Source organism: Passer montanus, unplaced genomic scaffold, assembly GCF_014805655.1.
Source record: "Passer montanus isolate IOZ18808 unplaced genomic scaffold, ASM1480565v1 scaffold66, whole genome shotgun sequence".
NCBI classification, from domain to species: domain Eukaryota; kingdom Metazoa; phylum Chordata; class Aves; order Passeriformes; family Passeridae; genus Passer; species Passer montanus.
This window is the reverse complement of record NW_024371704.1, coordinates 3,794,258-3,817,381: the sequence shown is the minus strand read 5'-3', so window position 1 is coordinate 3,817,381 and position 23,124 is coordinate 3,794,258. Positions and strand designations below refer to the sequence as shown.

The window sequence follows — 23,124 nt, the reverse complement described above, 5'->3', positions numbered from 1 at the left end:
GAACCTTCTTTTATATCCACACAAAATATAAGGACTGCTTAAGTAATTTTTTGCATAATTTAAAGTACCTCTTGCATTAAAATATTAGTATTTTGCAGTGTTAAATCCTCAAGCTTTCACTCAATCGGTGAAAAAGGTGAAGTGCGAGAACAAATTCCCTGAAAACCTAAATCTGGATCTCTGGCTCCCCACCAGAGATTCAGAGCCTTCCCTGAGACACCACCTACACTCAGCTGCACCTGACAGAAGCACAAGGTGAGTCTATTCATCAACCTCATCACGCACATTTAAGTACCCAGCAGCTCTCCCTCCTGAAACCAGAGCTGGTGCTTTCCAGCAGGCAACCACGAGTCTGATCCAACCACAGGTGGTAGCAGCCTCACACCCTTACCAGCAGGTGCATTAGCAGAGCTGTGACTTGCTGTCCTCTTTTAAAATATGTTGTGGAACAAATCTCATGAGCTTGCAAGGGGGACGCGTCGCCCTGACGCTGCGAACTCTCGCTTCTGCCTGGGGCAGTATCACTAACAATAAATCATCCTGCCTGGAATTCCTGCTGACCTTCAAGACACCAGCTGGTGCCCTGTGCACAGCACATCTGCAATCTGTGTCCACACTGCTGCTTAGTGCCAGTGCCTCTCCCACTTCCACCCTGGAAGAATTCTCCAAATTACAGGAGAGCCTAACAGCCTGACTCTGTCTGCCACCAGCAAATGGCCAATAGGATGTTTTTTTTCTGAACATTCAGAAAAGACTCAGTCATGATACTTTTTATATCCATTCACATTTAAAATAAAAAAAAAATAAATAAAATAGTTGACTCTTCTTCTCCTGTGCAGCTCCTCAGCTATTTCTGCTCTGTCATAATGACCCCCTGAATTTGGTATGTGATAGGAAAATCTTTCATTTCTCAGTCTGAATCCTGAAAGGAATGGGAGAGCCTGGGGTGACAGTCATGTTTTCTAAGACCTGCTGTTTCTGGTCCTGGAAATTTGGGAAGCCAGAGTTGGCAGCTTGGTTTTGCAGGCTCAGCCCAACGAGAATATAAAAAGTAAACTCTAATTACTACTGATTTTCATAGTTCTGCCTTTCACTCTTGAGGATCCTAAACATAGTTAAACTATTAATTATACCCTCTTAACACAGTCAAGGTACTGAAGAGCAATAGTTTATTGGCCTCTCTTAGTTACTGTGTGATCCCCACATTATTGTAACTTCACCATTTTCCAGGGTACCGGAGAGAATATTTAGATTCTAGCACGTGTTAGAGAAGTCATCAGAAGAACAAAACCCTCCATCAAAACACATCAAATGTCCCAAATAATATTCTGCTACTACACTTTTAGAAGGTGGAAGGAGAAGCATTGCCTTTTAAAAGCATTGCCTTGTGCTCTCGTCAGTGTGATCTGATTAGTGCTGTTCATCTGCTGACATGTAACCCACATGCAGAAACCAGTGATTTCTGGTGGCTCAAGGACTCAAACACAGACAGCAGCATTTTTCCTTACCCAAAACCTGTAATTCCAATAACAATCAATTTTGCAGTGTTACAGTGGGGGGTTTTATTCTTGTCCAGGCACCAGGGCTGAGGAGTACACTGTACTACCAATGGAACACGACTGCTCTGGGCTCAGACAGTGGCAGCTCGCTGACAGTGCACACCAATTACACCAAACAGCGAGGATGGGAAGAGAAAAAGCCACTGTCACCAGCTGAAGCTGCAGGGGGGATTCATGTAAGGTAATCTAAATACCTGCCTGGATTTTGGCCAGTGCACAGCTGGAGCTCCAGCCCTCTCTCCTCAGCAAGCAGCCTGGGAAGTGCAATTACCACAGTGTCAAGGTCTTGGGTTTATATCTCTAAGGCAGCAACTTCATCAGCACAATTATATTGCTCCAGTGCCAGCTCCCAGGAAAATGTGCCACCAGTCTCAGCACCACCATGTCCTGGAGCACATAAATGTTAATTAGCAGCCTTTTTTTAGAAATTATGAAATGCTCTAGTCCTGCACAGTGTGAGATTTGATGAGATTAGAGCACTGGGTGGTACAGCTAATAAATCAGTTTACTGTACAACCTCATTTCTTTAATGAAGAGCAAATACCTGAACCTTAGTAAAGCAAGAGTCCCAGGTGTACACTTGCTAACCAAAGTGCTGGATTTAATTTTTCTTTGCATTCCTCTAGAACAGGGAGCACTGACCTACTGGTCGTCATTAGAGAACGCTCTCCTGTCAGGGGTCAGCGCTGAGCGCAAACTTTGATGTCAGAATTAAAAAACATAGAAGAGATGAGTGGCAAGGCCATTATGGGAGAATAACTAGCATAGTTTTCATTAGGGAATAACTTTTAAAAGCTGACAAGAGCTGTCAAGGTGTCAGGCCTGGAGAAGAGCCAGCACAATTAACATACCCCAGGCTTCAATCTATTAGACGGGGAGAAAGCAGGATTTATTTTGGACAATTACAAGTTAATAAATGGAAGCGTCAGCTCCTCTGTAGAGCACCCATTAAAGCCTACTAAAGGTCAAAACCTCTTACAGTTCCTGTCATGGTAGGCAACACACTACTATTATTTTATATTTCAAGCAATTTTACTGTCAATGACAGCAGTTACAAATGTGCAAGAAAATATTTTCCTTAGCAGTATACGAGGCACTTTACTCCACAGAAATCATCTGTGCTCCCAAAAGTGACTAATATTTCAAGTTTTTTTATTGCGAGCTTGGTGGGGTTTATTTATTTATTATTTTTCCAAACTGCACATGCGTGAATGAGAGTCTCAGCGGGGGATGCCCCCCCAGCTCCTTACATCCTCCAGCCACACAAAATCCGGGGAGTGACAGGCACTTACCCAGGGCAGCTGTTGCAGGCCTGCAGCCACTCCCCACGGGGAGGTGAGCTTTCCCCTCCACAAACACGAAGGCAGGCAGGGCACTGCTCCCTCCCTCTCCAGCTCTCCTTGTTCCCCTTTCTCCAGCTCCCCATCAAATCCAGACCTGGCACAGAATGCACAGCCAGTTGCTTGTGTGGGGCTCACCCCAAGAGTCAACTGAGCTTGGAAAATGCTTTTGCTTTTCTTTACTTCCACTCGAAAAAAAAAACTAAAAAAAAAAAAACTTACAAAATTTAAAAATCAGAGCAAGAACTGGCTTTGCTTCACCTGCAGAAATTGCTGACAATCTGCAGTGGACCAAGGAAAGAGGGACAGCGCTTGAACCGTGTTATTCTCTGTCGCCTTGTTAACAATAAATAACAGGCCAAGTGTCTCCAGGTCAGATGGCAGCTGGAGGGGTTTGCAAAGGAGCCCATCCTGCGTGTGCCTACCCATATGGGAAGGCACAGCAGCTCCTGTGGAGCAGGGGATCCCCAGCACTCAATGAGCAGCCAGTGAAGCTGTTCTCCAACAGGGACACACACAGATTTTTACACTTGTCTTGTGCTGAGGCAATAAGGACCTTTCAGACCCAGCACTTTTTCAATACACAGTATTTTCTCTACTGCTTAAGGAAAATGATACAGCACTATTTTTGCCTTGTTGATCTTCCTGTTAATGGAGGCAGAGATGAGTCATTAGCTACTCTGGCTTCCCTTTGTTCACAGCCAGGCAGGTGGGCAGAGCCAAAGCAAGATACTCCAGCAGCGTTTGGAAAGAAAATCTACCACCCACAGAGTCACTGGGAAAAGACTAGCTGTCATTTAAGACAATATCTAACATTATTTAAGTCAAATAAACCCTCACATCATCATCATCTTAAGCCATTTTAAGGCTGCCCAGCTCCCAGCATTACAAATCCTAGTGCGCATTGTAATGAAAGCTTAGCTTGGACATTCTCTCCTCCCAACTCTGATTTTGATTTTTTAAATTTAGGAAAAAAGTAAAAGGATCCTAAAATAGTCTCAGGTATATAACATATAATATATAACAGGTATATAATATATAATAGATAACATATTCCTTGAAGGAATTTTGGCAGAGCATGGATGGATATCTGATTCTGGCCTGACCTACTTTTAAGAATCTGATCATAAAAAATCTCCTTGTAAATATTCCCTGTAGAGTACTTCTTTTAGCTGTTAATCCCCCAGTGATTTCACCTGCCCCACAGAGACTTTTTTTCTCTTTGAGATCCCAGCTGAACTCAGTTATCCTGGGTCTGGCTACTTGCAGGTGCTGGTCACAAGGAGTAAGTCAGAGGAGAGCTCCCACTGTGCCACGCAAGCACCAAGTGTCAGTGACAAGGTGTCAGCCTTGCAGGCAAAGCAGATGTGAGACAGGCTGGGACTCAAACCAGTTCTCATTCAGTGAGCACATAAAGCTCACACCTAGGCTATAAAATTTACCTTAGATGATGTTTTTAATGTATTTCTCATTATACAATCCATAATTTTTAACCAACCCTATACATTAGGCCGATGCAAAGAAAAGTGCACTAATTGGGTATTCCTTAGAAATGCAAAACTGTGGGCAGAAAGGAGGGAGGAAAATGAAAAAAAAAAACTGCATCAGCAGCATGTGTTGTACTCTCATCTAAACAAAGGGAAAAAGAAGGATTCATTAAGCAAGAAATGAGTCTTGAAATGGCACAGAAGAAAAGTCTCCTGCTGGGGCTGAGAAGTGGGACTGTAAAGAGATGAGAGAGAAGGAGAGGTGGCAGCAGGCTCTGTCTGACAGAACAGAAGAAAGAGAACCATTCCTGATAGCTTAAGGCTTACTTAGCAAAGACAGTGAAAACTAAGGGTGACTTTCATGAGCACCATTTTAATGCTTCATTCCCTTTCTTTACTTTTTTTTCTAATTTTTCCCCTTTGTGAGTGTTAAGAAAGTCTGCAATGATCCCTAACCTCCAGTACTGCTGTAACACTTCTCTGCCATCCAGTCTCTGGCAGTCTCTTGCTTTGTTTCCAGCTCTCATTACCAGCAATTTGTAAGAAGCAGATATGTTGCTCTGTAGTTATAAATCATGTAGCACAATGAGATCCTGTACCAGATGTGGCATACAGATGACAGTGCAAGCAAGCACTTAACAGCTATAAAAAAAATTAAAATTAAAATAAATAGTTTAAAATAAAAATTAAAACAAATCAGCATTTTAAAAGTTTGAGGTTTTTCATTAAATAATTGTTTTCAATTTTGTTGAATTTCAGTGTGGAAAAGGGAAGGTGAGGGCTTACTTGTGTCCTCCCTTACTTGTGTCTCCTCCCTTGTTATCATTATGTGTACCAAGACTGCACACCAAGACAACAGCAGTAAGTGCTATCAAAGAAGCCAGGCATTTAAAAGTAGTTACATTAATCATGAATGAACTTGAATTAATGTGATTTATAATTTATATTACAGTATACCATGCGTCTCTTGCCAGTTCTAATTTAAAAAAAGATGCAACATACTGTCGGAACAGACAAATTCAAGGAAAGAAGGATTTATGCAAGAGGGAGGTGTGCAGTGCTTGTATTTATATGGTCTTCTGCAGACTGAATGCCTTAATTTTTGTTTTTATTTTTAAAATCATTCAACCAAAAGACACCCACACTTTCAATCCTGTGATGCTGAGCCACTCCTCTGCCACACATGGAGACTTTGGAACAAACGGAGAAGTCCTTTACATAATCATCCAGGTTTGTCACAAGGATGTTTGTCAAGAACAAGACTGGGTGAAACAGAGAGAACCAGGAGGTATGTCTGGAAAAGGTGTGGAAGATGAAGGAAAAGCCTCAGCCAATCCAAAACACAAACAGGACAAGGCAGGGCCACATTTCTAACATTCCTTTTCATTGACTCTTGAAATGTTCTCCAGCCATGGCTACTGCCTGTCTGCCAGCTGTGGACAAAACAGACACACTCCTGCCCACCTCACCTGTCCCTCCAAATGCTCACCTTGCTTAGGCCTGTCTTTCATTCCTTTGCAGCGTGAGGGTGAGGAAAGCTTAAATTCAGAAGCCGCTCAGACCTTTCCTGTAGAGCTGCAGTTGTAGCACTAATTAAAAACCCAGACTGAAACAACAGCCAAGCAGCAGAGGCTCTGCAGCCATTGACTGCATGGGGGAAAAGAGAAGAAAAACGCAAGTTCATGTTTCAGCCTCCACTGAACAATCCTAGAGTGGCTTAGAAACTTGAATTACTGTTTCTGTAATTCAAGAATTACATTCCTGTGCCTAGTAAAACCCCAGTGCTCCTGCCTGCCCAAGGCTCACAGCCTTTGCTGCAGAGGACCACGAGGAGCTCACCCCTGGCCCCGAGTCCCGCTGTCCCAGCTGCAGCACCAGCAGCACTGGTGCTCTCCCACTTCCATGTCGTTTGTTTGCCTTGTCACATCTCCTCGCAAAAGGCAGCACTGATTGCAAGGCTAAGTTTCATCAACAGGTCAGAGCTGCCACTAAAAAAAGAACAAGCTTTTTTTGCACTGAATGGAGGGTTGATTTTGCAAGGATCAGCAAAGACTGCAGTAGTTACCCTAAGAATGACTGTGGTCTGCGCTGAAAAGGTTGCTCAGATCTTCCCAAAGAAGAATGAGCTCTCACATGGAAACCAGCATGTACAAACTGCAGGGCATGAAGTAGAATACCAGCAGAGCTCCCAGAGGGCAAAAAAATACCCTGAAACTCTTTTTTTGGTGGCAAATTGGAAACTTCAAGGTGGCTTTTGCAGGATCAGGCATAGAGTAGTAACCACTGACATACACCACTTAATTGTTTCAGCAAATTAGATCATCTTGTAAGAAATTGTTCACCTTGAGGGGTCAGAATTTAATATACTACTAGGAATGTATTAGCTTTGCCTTCACTTTCTTTTTGATCACTTAACAGCTCAAAACCATGGAGTAACAAAATGCTTTTCATATTATTCATTACTTACAGTTAATCTACAATCTGCTTGATTACTTTCAGGACAGCAGTGGAACTGCATGTAGAATTTCTGAAAACTGCAGAAAAGGTATTCTGCTGATTGGTTTGAATTTTGCAGCCATAATGAAGTTTAAATTAACTGTGGAAGACTGACTCTGTTGAAGCATAAAGGGAAATAAAAAGAAGTATTTTTCTTGTAGGTAATTGCTTAGCTGATCTTTGCATGATACAACTGAGTGATAAGTAAACCATCATCTGATCTCCATGCTTGTACAGGTTTTTATATAATTTCTCCCCATCAAAACACTGTACGTCAAAAGATGCATTACAATTGCAATATGAACTCCGAATAATGAAATAACAAACTGTATTTTTTTCCTATATTTAAGTCCTAATTATTGTGTCCATTCTTATCTTTTATGATGAACAGAAAAAAAGTACTTTCTTTTGCAATAGTGCTGGACAAACAGTAGAAACCTGATAGATCCTGATATGGTAAAGCAAAGTTTAAAAATTAGCCCCGAGTTCTGCTAACTTGCATGAAGAAATTATTATGAACTGATTTAAAAAGACCAAATTGGACTGAAATATATGATTAGAGTTTTAAATAAAAGGATTAACCCCACAGCAGTACAAACACATGCCAGGGAACGGAACATTCAGGATGTATGGAACAAACAATGTTTATTCCTGTCCCTTACTCCTCCCTCCCTCTCTGCTGCTTTGCATTGCTGCTGTAATTTTTTTCCCCTCATTGAAGTGACAATCTAGATTTGGAAAATAAATGAGCAAAGTGCAGTTGAAAAAAAACTGTAAATTTTTCGCATGGAAATTTAATGTTAGAGATTTATCAGGTTATCAGGCTGATCTGGATATTGAAAAGGACAGAAATGAGAAGGCTGCAATAATTCAAAACCAGAAAAAAAATAAAGAACTAAGATAAATACTAAGTTTCTTATCTGAGGAAGGGTTGCCATGGGGTAAGGCTCCTCCTGCAGTAAAAAACAGGCTCCTCATGGAATCAGTTGTGTCAGTGCATGGGGTTAATATTCTGTTTGCAGGCTATTAGTGGGACAGATGGGGTATCTACTCCTCTACTGTAATTGTGTTTGCCCTGAAAACACTTCTTCAGGAAAAAAAAATAAGTCAATTAGTTAATCAAACATTATTACAGAATCGAATTTCCCAAACATGAAAACAGAAAAGGTTACACAGTATCTTTTCTGTTGTAATTACTGTGGCAGGGACATCGTGATATGTTTTTGGTTTTTTTTTTTTTTTGGTAATGAGAAAACAGAACACTCATTGGCAACAAAATTGGATTTGCTGGATGAACACTTTACTCAAAAGTATCCTCATCTAACCCGTCAGTACAAGTCTGGAGGTAAAAAATGCCTAACTACTCTGTTACACTGATGCCCATCAAGAAGCCAAGTGCTGGGATTAAATTTTATAGGTAAAATTAAACAAAATAAAAAAAAATGGAAGGAAAACAAGTGTACAAGTGTTTTCTTTCATCCGGGAAAGAGTGTGAGAAGTTTCTCCCTAAATATACTGAAATATTCATAAAGAACAAACTTATCTATTTAATTTTAAAATGCATTCTATAAAGTGGAATAAAGACCCCCCCCCATGTGCTCTGGACACATCCCATATCCCAGAGGAGTGGGATCCTCAGTCTGCCTCCCTCCTTCGGGGCCCAGGGGGCTCCTGTCATGTTGGCACTTCTGCCTTTCTCTTCACAGCAACAGCAGAAGGCTTTTTGTTTGTTTTCATTATTTAAAGGAGTTGGAAAAGGAAGCATCAAGTCCATCACAAAGCTCAGCTCCAGTGCTCCCAGCAGCACTGAGGTATAATTAATGGACCTGGTGATGACCCTTATCAGCACTAATGCCAGCACAAGTGCTTAAAACTTAAAAGGAAGCTTTACACTAAAAAAATAAACTCAAATACCCAAAGAACCACCAATCCAACCACTAAAGATCATTAAATAATGCAATCTTAATGAAAAAAAAACAACCAACCAACCTGAAATAGCGTGATAGAGCAGAGTATATTAGAGAGAGGAGGGGCTCATTTCATGGTTGCATGTGCATTACAAAAACATCTATGTATATGAATGCACAGCTGAACATTTGTTTGTGTTCCCTTAATATTTAAAAAGGCTACAAAGATGAGTGTGTTTTCCTGAGGGAAAAAAAAAGAAATACAGAGAGACATGCCAAGTTACATTCTGGGAAAGCAATAACAATAAGAAAGGACTACACAAGATCGATTCAAACACAAATGTTTGAATTTCTTCTATGCTTGGGTAGTTGTGACTGCCTGCCCACAAGGACACACCAAGATGCAGCTCTCTAACTTGAGAAACATGATAAAGAAAGGGAAGGAATACAAAATTTCTTCATTCCAGAAACTTCAGCTGCAAAAAACCTGACTCTGCTATATTAAAAATAATAAGTCACTTAGCCTCAAAGAAAAGAAAAATAGAAAGAAGATAAATACTGGAAAGCATTGAAAATAATTATATTCACTTGCAAGGAATGAAAAAAAAAAAAAAAGACACTGAAAGTGCCTCCCTGCCAGGGTTACACTCTGCCCAGGAGGGTGGAGCAGCTGGCACTGCACCTGCCCTTCCTCACTGTCCCTGCAGAAATGCAGCCACCCCTCAGTCATGCAAGGCACTTCCCTGATCCAAGAGCAGCAGAGTTATTTCAAGAAATCTCTTATTTCTGAACATGCCTGAACACACAACACAACACTTTTTGTTCATGAAGCAAATCTTCAGAAAATTCCTGAAACTCTTCAGTTTTTATCCTGTACCACACCAAAGCTCTGGGCATACTGCTCTAGAAGACAACAGGGGTATTTTAGAATTGTTATTTCCACATTTCAAAAATTGCATACAACACGTTGCCTCTGGCTCAGTCCAACTCCCAAAGCCCCAGGGGAAACCAACCTGCAAAAAGCAGGCCTGAAAAAAGACAGCATAAAACACTGCTGGCTGTCAGTGAAGAGTTCATTTCCATCACTGTAGCACTCTCCCAGCACTTGGCCATTCCCCTGCAAACAGACACAAACTCCTGGGCTGTGCCAGGAGCTGCAGATGCACTGCAGGGCACCCTCTGCAGGTGCCAGCCAAGCAGAAGAGACGGGGATTTTCTTTTTCAGGGGGAATAACTCTGCAATGAGAGCTTTTAAAAAGAGCTGTAATGATGACTACGAGGATTCGTTTCTTTGTTTTCAAATTGCAGGCTCAAACAACTGCTAACATCCAATTATCTTTGCTGGGAATAGTGGCATCCCAAATGTGCCATATTGCTTTTAATTTATACCTTACATGCCTCGTAACTTATAGGAGACCCAGATTTACTAAAAGGATGGGGGTTATATTATTGCTATGTCTAATCACACCTTTCCACTTCCAAAGTTCTTGTTCTCCACCCATATCCCATAAAATACTTATTCAAACACATGAAAATTATTCAAGTTTGGACTTTTGACTGACTAGAGATTAAAATTCTCTACTGTGAATAGAGATTATCTCCAGCTTATTTGGCACTCATGTCAAAAAAATGTGCAAAGAAAAAGATGTAAAGAGAGGAGAAAAATGTGGACAGGAGAAATCTGTGTCTGGAACAGGGAAAGGGGACAACTACTAATTTAGTCTTCCTGCATAATTTGTGCATTATTCTCTGCATACAATTTTAAATACATTTGTAGAGCACAGAGATCATTTTCACCCAGAGAGAAACAGTTTGAGAAATGACCTAAGGTTCTGTGGGGGAAAATTCCTGCTTATAATTTACTTAATTGATTGTATTTTCATCTGTAGATGCAAACACATTAGGGCTATTTATTTTTCATCACAGCTTTTGCTGTTATTGTTGTTGTTTGCTATTTGCAAGAGTCCTCCTGGGAGGGCAAAGAACACCAAGCTCGAGCGTGCTGCCGTGGTATTGAGGGATTAATCAGAAGTTCTGGGATGGAGACTTTCAAACCCTCTTTATGCCTTTATTTCAAACCCTCTTTATGCCTTTAGTGACAAAAGTCTCTGGAGGAATGGCTGGCACAGGGGACTGAGCTGTGTGGTCCAGATTTCTTCCCCAGGACAGCACAGGTCACCAAGCCCGAGCAGGCACGACAGGAAGGTCACTCAGAGCCTCAGAGTTTAATGCTCAGCTGCATTTATCAAACCCTCAGCAAATCAAGGAGTGCAGGCAGGGGTTTTCAGCACTTCAGAGCTCCTTCCAGAGATGGAGGAGATGCTGCATAGAGCCATACATATGTTTTAAAGCCCTGGCATGGCTCTCAAATCCCACATTCTGTGGGTTTAGACCATCAAATAGCAATTCCCTCATTACTATATTGAATAACAGCAGTTCTGCCTCAGTTACTCATCTCTCTGTATTGAGCTCAGAACGTTGCTGCTTTTAAAGACACCACCATTTTATTTTCTTAGGAGTGTTTTTTCATTCTCTGAGCCTTCAAAGCAAAACAGAGAGTTCATTTTTCTCTATTACCAGTGACTGCTTGCAAGTTGCTGTTCCTGGAGTATTTCATAAAGGCTGCAGATATGCTCTCCAAACAATACTGTAAAAGCCAAGAACAGGAAAGCACTAACAGAGGCAGTGGGGCTCTTGAGACACTAAACTCCTTCAGGTCCTAGGAAATAAAATTGGCTTTACCCTAGTCCTGTGCTTTCTTTCTGGACTGCTCAGAAGGTGCTCATACTGTCTCAAAGTGGGTGTTCAGAAGCTGTTAAGACACAACAAATCAAAACACAACCAACACTGACAGCACAGGGCCTCCTAGCCAATGGAGGAAACCCACATAACAAATCTTCTGGTTTAAATCCTGTAAATTTTGTGTGCTAGCAACATTTGACTGGATGGAAAGAAATTCTTCTACAATAGAACTGAGGTACAGGAGCTGTCAGGAACATTTTCTCTGCCAAACCCTCCCATGGCTTAGATGGTGTGATAACAGACTGCACAATTAGGATTAAAAATGGCTTTTCAGAAAAGCTGGGGTGAAGTCAGGTTTAGGCAGAGCTTTCATCCATTTGATCATACACAAACCACTCCTTAGTGCTGGGATCACTGAAACCAAAGTGGCTGCACACGCTTACAACTTTTCTTGGCTAGTGGGAAACTCTTTGTACTAAGTACTTCCCTTACCTGTCCATTACTGTAGAAAGGCGTGATAGAAGAAAAAAAAATAGAAAAGGAAAAATATGAAGCAGAATCCAAAGGCAAATTACTAGTTCCTCTCACCTCTACTCAACTGCTGGAAAACTTCTGCCATCGACATAGGAAGTCTCAGGACAAAATCAGAGCATTCAACAGCAGCACCTGCTCGTGTCTCCAGCAAGCTCATTAAAACTCCCCAAAAAAAGCATTTGGTGTGAAGTTCTCGAAAACAGAGCAAATCAGAGTGAGCCTGTGCTGCAGCATATGCTTTTACGCCCAGAAGATGGGAAGAGGAATGTTTTTTCTCCATAGCACTAATAGAAGCCACCACAAAAAACATATTCCAGGAGAATTAAACTCAATGTTTTATCTCAGGAATCAAGAGTTTATTTGTCAGTAACATCTGTGAAAATTTTTACTTTGGCCAAATAAGCATCCGTACCATTTTTTTTACTTGAAAACTGCATTTTTTTTAAATTTCCTAGCAGGGAGATTAGACTTGTGAATGTTGAACAGAGGAAGGAGATGGCTTCCTGTGTTTCACCAAACACATCCACAGAGCCACATGCAGACACAGACACACAGACCCCCTGCAGAAAAGATGGAGAGGCAGGATCTGCCATGCTCCATCAGAGGCTGGTGCAGTGCCCACCCTCTCCTGCCCAAAGCCATGAGAAAACAAGAATTACCATGTGAAACACTGGAAAAAAAGTTCCTGTTTGATCTCACACCTGACCTCAGCTTCAAAATCAATTTTTCATCAATACTGAATAGAGGAACAAGGACTGCAGCCTTCAGATTCTCATTATTTCAAAGTGCTTCACAGCACTAAAAAATTAATAAATATAAATCCTAAGTGAGGTCAAGTGGGGAAGACTCTGTCCATAGCTTCTTTTCCTGCCATCCATCAATGACGTGCTGCTGTGTGAATATAACACCTGAAGAACCAGTTCCAGCTGTACTTTAACTAAAAATCACAATAAACAGCTGCAGGATGCAATGAAGCTACCTGCTAATTTCTTATGTAATATATGTATCTTTCCCTCCAGCTTGTCACAGATTGCTGTTGCTGCTGAGGTCCACATCTTCCCAGTTCTCCTAACTAAATCTAACACTCACACTGACTGTGTAAATTATGGGCTAAATAAAAACACTAGTGAGATAGAGAAAAAAAAGTTTCAAGGACTAGTGCTAAAGAAAAGGAAATCATTATTCTATATAATACAGATATAAAACATGCAGTAGCTTATCTATGTTCACCCTGAGCAGAATAACAGGAAAAAGGGATATTCATTTAGAATAAAAGCAATCAATCCAGATACACAACCACATGATTTCACCAGATTAAAAAAAAAAAAAAAGAAAAAAAAATAAAATAAAAGGCACAGAATAATTACCAGCTGAGTGGCCTATGTAGGAATTTTCTGAACAGTTATTACATATCTTTACACTATCATTACATATCACTTCAGGGGAGTCAAGATGCCTTGTCTTTCCTTTTGAATTAAATAGATTTAACCTCTGCAGATCAGAATGTTGCCCTGGGATGCATTGCCTCTCTCATTCTGTGGAAGCACTGCTTTTATCTCACCAAAGTAAGACACACAGCTTGGAGGTAAAGTGATTCAATGTGGTGATAGAAACCTAAATACTGATGCTTTAAAGCTAACACACAGACCCCTTTCACTGACACACTTTTTTTTGATACAGTGCACTGAAATAAAATCATAGCTCATTTCAGAACTGTACCTGCACTAATTTCAGTAGTCATAGCCTGTTTCACAACTGTATCTGCACTAAAAAAAAAGTTTATCCAAAGAGTATGTCAAGTTTCTTATGCACATCTATTGCAATAAATGCTTCCCAGTAAATCACATCTGAAATATACCACAGCATTCATGTGAAAAATTAAACTGGTAAGAAGGAAATTATACATCTACAATTTTAATCATATTATTCATTATTATTCACCATTCCTTTCTCTTCTTCAATATCAAACTGTTCAAATCTCTCTTTCTTCCCACTTCAGAATTTTCTGACAGTAAATCTCCATGGTAAGATTTGTTTGCAAGAAAACAGTGCATTTTGCTTCCCAGAATCTACAGTTGAGGACAACTCAACTGTGATTTCTTAAGGACACCTTATTTCATTATTCCATCTGAAACCAAGTTGAAGTAGTGAGCAGATTTCTCTTACCTGTTTGTGAGCGTGATCATAAGAGTTAATGTGATTGTCAAACTCCTGGTGTTTATAGTACTGCTTGTCACAGAGTTCACAGTAGAAGTTGGCTTTAAGATCTTCCAGAGCTTTTGCTATCGTGTTTTTCTTTTCAGCATAATCCTGGAGGGGGGCAGGAAAAAGTAATTTTAGTTTTGCCTTTGATGCTGTGAATGGATTTTGTGCTCTGCAGTTAATCATATTTGTAAACATTTACACACCTCTGTAACTAAAAGCCTTCCTATATTTGCTGTGTTACACTGCACATATTTACTGGATCTGCTGTGAGGATGAAGATTTGCACACTTCAGTTTGCTATACAGTTGCCAGCTCCCCTTCAGGGCTCTGTCAGAGGCTAGAAGGATTTCCCTGGGCTCTATTTAAATACAAATATTTATCATGCTGAAGGCTGTTTTCAAGTTCATTTTGATCCAAGCCTCACTCCTCAGCAATATACCCAAGCACAATAAGCATGAAGATACAGATGGCAATAATTTAGTTACAAGGCTTTTACAAGAAAGTTTGCTTACTAAAACAAAAACAAAACAAAAATTAAAGAAACTACTAGGTCCTTCTTGAATGCCTGTACATATGAAACATAAGGAACACTTTCACAGCTGAGATGTAATTAATATCTTTGTGTTTGTCATCCCATATCAGGACACACACACCCCTGTTTATCATCCATCAGCCAATGCATCACATACAACTCTGCTTATCATTGATGAGAAAATTGCACACAAGGCTTTTTAATTCCCTAAATACATTGGTGGTGATGCTGTGAAAGAGCATGGAAATGGTCTGTCATGTCAGATTAGTGTAATACCAGTTAAACACTGAGCATGGATAACCTCAGTGCCACGGCTCCTGCTTTTGACAAGTCTGTCTGGGATAGAATCTCAGGTGGAAATCCCAAACATGTCAAATACTGTTTAACAAAATAACCCCCTTGGATTTGTTCCTCAGAGTTTCTTCACTGTGAATTCTTTGGTTCAGGTAGATGAAGATAAAAGATAATATTGTAATCAGAACATCCAAAACTGAGTTAATTTGGGGAAAAATACTGGATGCAGTTTTCACAGCTGATGACACATATACTTCCAATATAATTTGGGTACTTCAAAATGGAAAATTTATGTTTATCAGATTAGAATATTTTCATAACAATGCTGTTTATTCTCAAGAGAGAGGAACAATAGTCATAAAATTAAAATTATATCCAGAAAGTAGTTATTATTTAAAGTAGCACTTTAACTATAATTCAGCATGATTGGACTGCTAGCAAACACTGTTGATTCATACCCAAACTGAAGTACTCCCTCACCAAAATTTTGTCCATTAATAGAATTGCACAAGTCACTTCAGAGTGGTGTTTTGAATATTGGCTGACACATGACAAATTCACACATTCCTAACACTTTTCTACAGTGATGTTTCACAAAATCTGTTCCATTTAAGTCCAAAATGAGTTAGCATTTTATTCCAAGAAATAGCAGTACTTTACTCACTTGAAAATACAATTATGCCCTATGGAAATTTCACCTGAAAACTCTGTACTTAGCTCTTGGTATCAACTAGTAAAAACTACAGGTTTTAAACCACTTCAAGTATTACCAGGATGCTATGTATGAAAAGCAGTGGAAATAGCATGAAGACCCTCAGGGGATACACTCCCTTGAAACACTTTAAAAGTAATTCTTGCTGTCTACAAAGGGAGGACACCTAATTTGGGTTTATTAAAAATTGGAAAAGAAAAATCTGAATTTGGGGGAATTATCAGAACTCTGGAATACTACAAAACATCATTCATATATAGATATATATATGAGAGAAGAGCCAATGTGATGGATCCTAAGACAAGAACAGTGAATTGAATAATAATTTTTCATCACGATCTTATACCATGCTGTTGATTAACCCCCAAGCAAGCTTTTTAAAGACTTACTAATGTTGAGAAATACCTTGAATAAAGTTATGTAACTTCACTGCTGGTGTCCTTGACTTAAGGCACCATTTTTGAAACAATATACTTTTTTCATAGCAAAACCTAACCTGAATGCAATTTCATTTAGCATGCCAATGCATATTGATAAGGCAGGGATAGTGCAACTCCATGGAAAACTTTACTGCAAAGGATCTTGGGGTTTCTATCATTAAATTCCTTCAGCTGGGATTTTTTTGGGCACAGGGTTCAATTTACATCACAATAGTACATCAGAGTTTCAAAGGTAAGTGAAGAGTGGCAACACATCTAAATTAAATGCAAGTAGATGGGGTGGAACACAATAATGGGGCTCAATCATGCGTGGAGAAGGGACTTTTAAATGACAAGAACCAGAAGTGCTTGACCTTGGAAACATATGAACGGCTGTGTTGGTTCAACCTTTTAAACCTGTGCAAGATTTTGATCTGTACAACTAAGGAAAGTGACTCTTAAGTCAGCATCACTCCCTTTGCTTTGCACCTGCATTCTGCTGGCTTCAGCTGCTGCTTATTGGGACAGGTCATCAACATTTACCTTTTATTCCTTTCCACTGGGTCATTGTTAAGGACATGTACCCCACCACACACTCTCTCAGGTTGTGCTCCCTGAATGACACAGTTCTGGTTTATTCATCATTCCTTACACTTCATCACCTCTGCTGATTCTTTCCACAGTCTCCAAAAGATATAAGAACATGCTACACCACAGTGCCATGCACTAATCCACTGGCAGATGTTCCTATGCAGAACTACTAGACTTCACCCAATGTTAAAAATTTCCCATTTCTCCAGGGGCAGCAAGACAAAGCTCAAGACTTCAGCCTGTTGTATTTCACATGCACACACACAAAAACCCTGTTAAAAACACCCTTAAAGGATGTTGTTCAGGAGATTCTCTGTCACTGTGGGATCCCCTGGGCTAGGTTGGGACTGAGACAACTGCTCCTGCTGCTGGGAGTGAGCAAAGTCCAGAGTCACTGGGAATGGGGAAAGTCTGATTTCAAGGATGGGCAGGATGCCTTGTGAAGGCTGACCTAGAACAGAGGCTGGACAGAGTTAAAGAATAAAGCAGGGATTTCTTAGAAGTCCTCAATGGATCCACCCTGGGCAGTACAAGAGCCCAGCCAGGGCTGCACCCAAGATGAACCAAAAGGTCACAGAATGGACAACCGGTCACGGGGTCTCTCACTTTTATAAGTTCTGGTCCATTTGCATATTGGAGTTAATTGTCCAATTACAGCTTTAGCCCATGAAGTCCCATCCTGCTTGTTTTTCTCTCTTCAGTCCATGCTGTTTATGCTCTTAGGCCTGAGATCTGGATCACTTGGATCATTTTTCCCTGGTCCCCAGCTAGAGAAGGAATTGTTTTGTCTCCCTACTCTGTGCAGAGAGCTCATCATCCCCTAATATGAGGATCAGAATTACACACTAAAGCAGCACAGAATCTGAAAAATATAAAAGCTAAAACCTGAGGCATCAGAGACTGGAAACAGGAGGACAGAGGCTGCTGGTTTTTTGCCTGCCAGGCTGTTACTGTCCATTTTGCAAGGAGAGCTGCCTTGGCAGAGGAGGCTTTCCCACTTTCCCCAGCCCTGCCCATACTGATGAGGGATAACTGCCCAAAAACTGACAGTAACAAATTGCAGACCCTGGACCTCGAGAGCAGCAGGCAATGGACTGCAGACAGAAATAACCTGGAAATTTACTGGAGAGGAATATTCCTGGAGTAAAGTAGCAACCAAAAAACTCACTTAAACTGGTTAAATATGATCAAGCTTAGTTTCATATTCATCAAGATTTGCAAACCATCTTGGAAGTTTTAAAAGAACTTTGAATTATGATTCGGCCTGGTAATAAAGCCCAGAACTGAGTGTCACTTAGTTTCATTATTTTTTTCTGAAAGGCTTATTATCTGAAAGCCTACAGCTATAATTCACTGTAGCTATTTTTCATAATTTATATGAAAGATCTCTAATAAGTGATCCCATCTATCAGCCAGCTTTATTTCTCTAAATCCATCTTCTCCATCCTCCAAAGCCTTAAGCCTATGCAAATGCTACTGCAAACATCTGATAAATTGGATTAAAAGCAGGCTTTATTCACAGAGGGGCTGTCACAAACCAGACTGGACTTTGTGCTCCCATTACAGGAGAGAGAGAGAGAGAGAGAAAGAATACTACAGGAGTGCTGAACTCTTTCCACAGATAACTTTGGAGAGCTCACTGGATGCCTCAGCCAAGGGGATATTTTTATGGAGTGCACTTCAGGCTCACACTTTACTACCTGCAGAAAGGTCAGCTAGACAAAAAAAAAAGGAATAATGTGAAATTATAATACATTATCTATTCCATGGTGATTACTAGTGTGAATATTCTTACTTTACAATAAATGTGAGCTCCTTTTATTGCAGTAAGCTATTCTGCATTTACTGTAGACTTGAAAGGGTCAGGCCTGCAGTCACTGCAAAGCAAAACGTATTACAGAAATAAAGCTCTTCTTCAGGATAATTTACTGGTATAGTCATCCCAGAGAGGATTAGGCTGCTCTGGTCTGATCCTCTGGATTAGAGCCCATTAGACCTGACAGATGTTCCAGTGTAACCTTGTTTCACAAAAAATATTTAAAGCATTTTTTCCTGTTGCACTAACTAAAAGAAAAAAAAGCAAAATTTTATTTTAGACAGTTCAAAAAATCAACCTAATACTCTTGATTTGGCAAAACTCTGCTATATTTATATATTAAAAAAAGCCTAAAAATATATTAAGCCTAAAAAATCAGCCACAACTTAAGAGCACATTTCCTTATAGTTAATTAAGTGTGATATCCATGAGCACAATTAACAGTGGATTCCTTAATTTCTGGTATATTTACTTGGTATTATAAAGAGAGCAGATTTTGTGGAATAAAAGGTGCAACTTCCTAACGTCTCCTCTGCTATCAATCTTGGTATTATTTGGTATGTAGAATTTTTTTAATATCTTTGCATAGCACTTTTTCCTCATGTAAGCAGTCTATACATCACCCACTGATGCACTTGAAGGAATAAATAAAAAATAGAATACATTAATAATATTAGTACAGACTAGTAACAAATCTAATTATTTATAAGGTTCCTGTCCTTATCAAGGCGGGGAGACCAAAGCAAAAGGCAGTTAGATAAATGGATCAAATTACTCATTGATCCTGACAAATTCATTTCCAAGCAGTGCAGGGGGAGTTTCAAGAAGGAGACTGACAACTGACTGGGAAAATAATGACCACAAAAATTGTCAGGTCTTTTTGATTACCTTACCTGAAACTTTCCCATTAGTTGAAGGAGGTGATAGCAAACTACAGCTCACAAGGCCACAAACACAATTTCCATGATCCCTTCTGACATTCTCCTTTTGGGCAAAGGTGTTTCCAGAAGTGACCCCACTGTTCCACTGCACTGGATGGGGATGGGCCCAAGGAAGGAGTGGTAACCTATACTAATGGAACATCAGAGGCTGAAAAACCCCACATTAACTTTATTTTTCCTTCAAGACTACCTGCAGACACCCAGTTCCAACCAAACCACTTATTACATACAGGAGAGCTAATCAGTATTCTGCTGAAAAAGCACACTTGAAAATGCTATTGAAGACGTGCAAATTATTATAAAACTGGTTCCTCAGCTTCCCAATAAACACACAGACAGTACTTCGTGTTTGGGAAAACACCCTAGCATTAGGATAAATAACACAGTGAAATTAGGATGAAATAGCAAAATTTATTCCCATTAGTGCTGTTTGCTTCCTAAAGTCATCCAGATTTTGCAACACCACATTTGCCAGCCATACACCTACTAATGCAAACAGCTGAATCCCACACCCCCTGCACCAAATGGAGCGAGACAGATGAGAAGAGGGCCAAAGCTGGACTCAGTGGAGAGCAAAGCACTGCAGAACAGTGTCCTGCCATGGTGAGACTGGATTTACTGCAAAGGAAGCTCATATTGAGGCAGCAATTTGTTATCAGATTTGTCTGTCTCATTTACTTACTTAAACCACTTATAGTGTATAATTACTTTTAACTGGGACTCATAAAATCACTTGATTGGTTTTTTCTGCCATTAAAACTAACTGTTGGGCACAGGCCTGTAGAATTATTTATTTATTCTGGTGCTTTATAAAACCTACTTTCGGGCAGAGCAGGCACTTGTAAAGTGAGAGTGCTGGCCACACATTTTTGCCTGGGAGGCTGTACGAAGAAGGAGCTCTTTATCAGTGCTTACGAAAAACACAGGTCTAGTTATGTTGAAGAAAAATTTATCAACCACATCTCTACCACTAATCTTTTGACAGAGTGGAACTGAAGGAGGCTTTGCTGTAGAAAGGAAAGAGATGGTTTAGCTCTAGATATCATCTTTGCTGAATGTTCATCACTGCTTAATGATTAGCATGGGAAGAAGCAGCCGGGTATTCATCTCCTTTACTCCTCTACATTAAATAGTCCAGTCACTTACTTAATTAGAGCAGAATTTTGATTTTAAAACATCCTGGGATTTAAAACATTTTGGCTTTTAATTTCCTTATAGGAGGCATGTAGACGACTGAAGATTTTCATAGCTACTTGACTTAATTCAATTGACAGGTGAGTGTGTAACATAATTAGACTCCTTGGGAAAATCAAGTTCCTCTGATTCTTCCATTGACACACTGAACTAAATGAAGTGCCTTTGAACCCTGCAGAACTCACAGCCCTGGAGATGGACTGAAAGCCCCTCTTGAGCACAAACACCAAGTGCTGGAACAGATGTCAGTGTCTGTGCCTGGCAGCCCTCAACCCAAGGGCTATGAGCACATTTTTCATAAGCATTTCAGGACCTGAGGAAGGGCAAAGGACAGGGTTAGGGCAAGTTATTTATTTATTTTACCACAGGTTAACTGACTGCCAATTGACTGGCTGCTACTAATTTGCATTAAAAAGTTGCTCTAGAGTTCTTCAACCTTTAATGAGTTGGTGAAGTTATTTTTTGGTCTATGAAAAATTGCCAGATGGGCAAGGCATCAGGGAAACAGAAAATTTGACCTTATATTAAATAGATTTAATTTGGAGCATGAGATTGACCTAGGGTACAGCTCACACCTGAAATGTTGCATACTTATATTTTCAGGATGAGAGTTCTTGGTGATTATTGTGTTCAGCTTTCCTCGATTTCTCTTGTCATGCTTGACTGTAATAATTTTCTTTTCTGCAAGATTTTTAGTATGATCCTCTGTAGTGATTTTTTTCTCTTATTAAGCTTTCAAAACAGTTTTTCTTGGTTTTTTCTACTTTTGCTTATATTTTTTAAGAATTTTTTTAAAGAAAGCCAAAATTAATATAATACATGAATTGAAATAAAGATGTTTCTGTCTCATTTCATTGAAGATACAATTTGAAGAATACAATTTCTCCATGACTGGTTAAAACTGCAATCTGTTCTACTTTAAAAAAATCTGATATATCGTTATTGAAATACAAAACAACTTCTCAAAAATGCAAGCATTACATTTCTCCTATTGAGGGCATTTCAAGTTATATTTTAAATTTAATCAATGATGTTTTCAGAGCCAAAAGAAAATATTTGGGAGCTAACTGAGGAGCACATGGTGCCCCACTGCACTCAGCACTCCTGGAAATCCCCGCTGCAGGCTCAGTGATTTTTCTTCACAGATCCTTTTCGTGGCTCTATTTTACTATGGCTTTCCAGACCATTAAGTCTTTCCATGCAAATTTACTGTCTTTTTCCAGCTTTGGGGATCCATCACGACTGGCCCCACGTTATGTGCCACGAGCACTTACCTGCCCAGCCACTGAGACACAGGGCTCAGCTCTGGGCCAGCTCTGAAACACCCCAGGGCAGCTCTGCCTGACCAGGCCTGGATGTGGCCAGGAAACAATTCCAGCTGCAAAGCAGGACAACCTGCTCTAGCATGCAGCTGATGGCCTGTATGGGTTTATCCCACTGGAAAGAACCATGTCCTACACAGACATGTTCTGTTATTAAACATAACACATGGTTGGAACTCCTAGTTAAAAAAAAAGCCCCACAACCACAACATCAAACCCCCAAACCCACTAGGAATTACTCCTCTGAGCTCCTTCAGTTGTCTAATTGCAAATATGTATGAGCTTAAGATTTGTGTTATGATGCAATAAATATTTATTTTCCTAAAATTAATCCTCTGTGTTATCACAGTCAGAAGAACACCTCATCTAAAGAAAAGAAAAAAAAAGGAGAAAAAAAAAAAATCAGTCCTTTTGGCATCACTAAATAATGCAAATAAATCTTTTTAGTCAGAAGCCCAGTGAAAAAGTTTGCCCTAATGGGAAATGGGATTAAGTTTAAATTTGCCATAGAGAACAGTCCTTGAAAAAAATCCTTCTAAAGATTTATGCTACTCTTGAGTTGATTCAAAATCCTTTTCACAATCAGTATTCGAGCGTGATGAGGACGTTGGTCTAAGTGAAAAGGCAGCAACACTACCTAGGCAAAGAGAAATGAGACTGTAAGAACAGTGCTTTGCAAATACACAAAGAGATTTTGAAGATCCTGTTCTTTCATTTCTGAGATTGTTTTTTAAGCTGCCAAACAATGAGAAGAGCCCTGCAGGGTTCCTGATTCACCCTGGCAGATCTATGCTAGCTAAATTAGAAGTGACCTTGTGGCATTCTGAGACACAGCATCTTTGAGATGAGATGGGGCTGCTCTTCCTTCCCTCTGAAAACATCATAAAAAGTATTGCAAACGTCTGAATGATCTCAGGTTGAAAAAAAAAGAAGGAATTAAAAGATATTGGAGTAAGTGCAGCTGCTGCTGAAGCAGCTGCCTATATGCTAAATAGAGTAGCTAACAACCCATGGCAAATATCTTTTTCCGATG

At 40.0% G+C, this 23,124-nt stretch overlaps 1 protein-coding gene across 1 annotated transcript in view; it reads right to left on the bottom strand.

Moving 5' to 3' along the window:
- ZNF804A (zinc finger protein 804A) overlaps positions 1–23,124 on the bottom strand; it is a 147,712-nt gene that overhangs the window by 20,245 nt on the left and 104,343 nt on the right. The window contains exon 2 of the mRNA XM_039728669.1: positions 14,232–14,375. Coding sequence (XP_039584603.1) covers positions 14,232–14,375 — 144 coding nt within the window. The remainder of the gene's footprint in view (positions 1–14,231; positions 14,376–23,124) is intronic.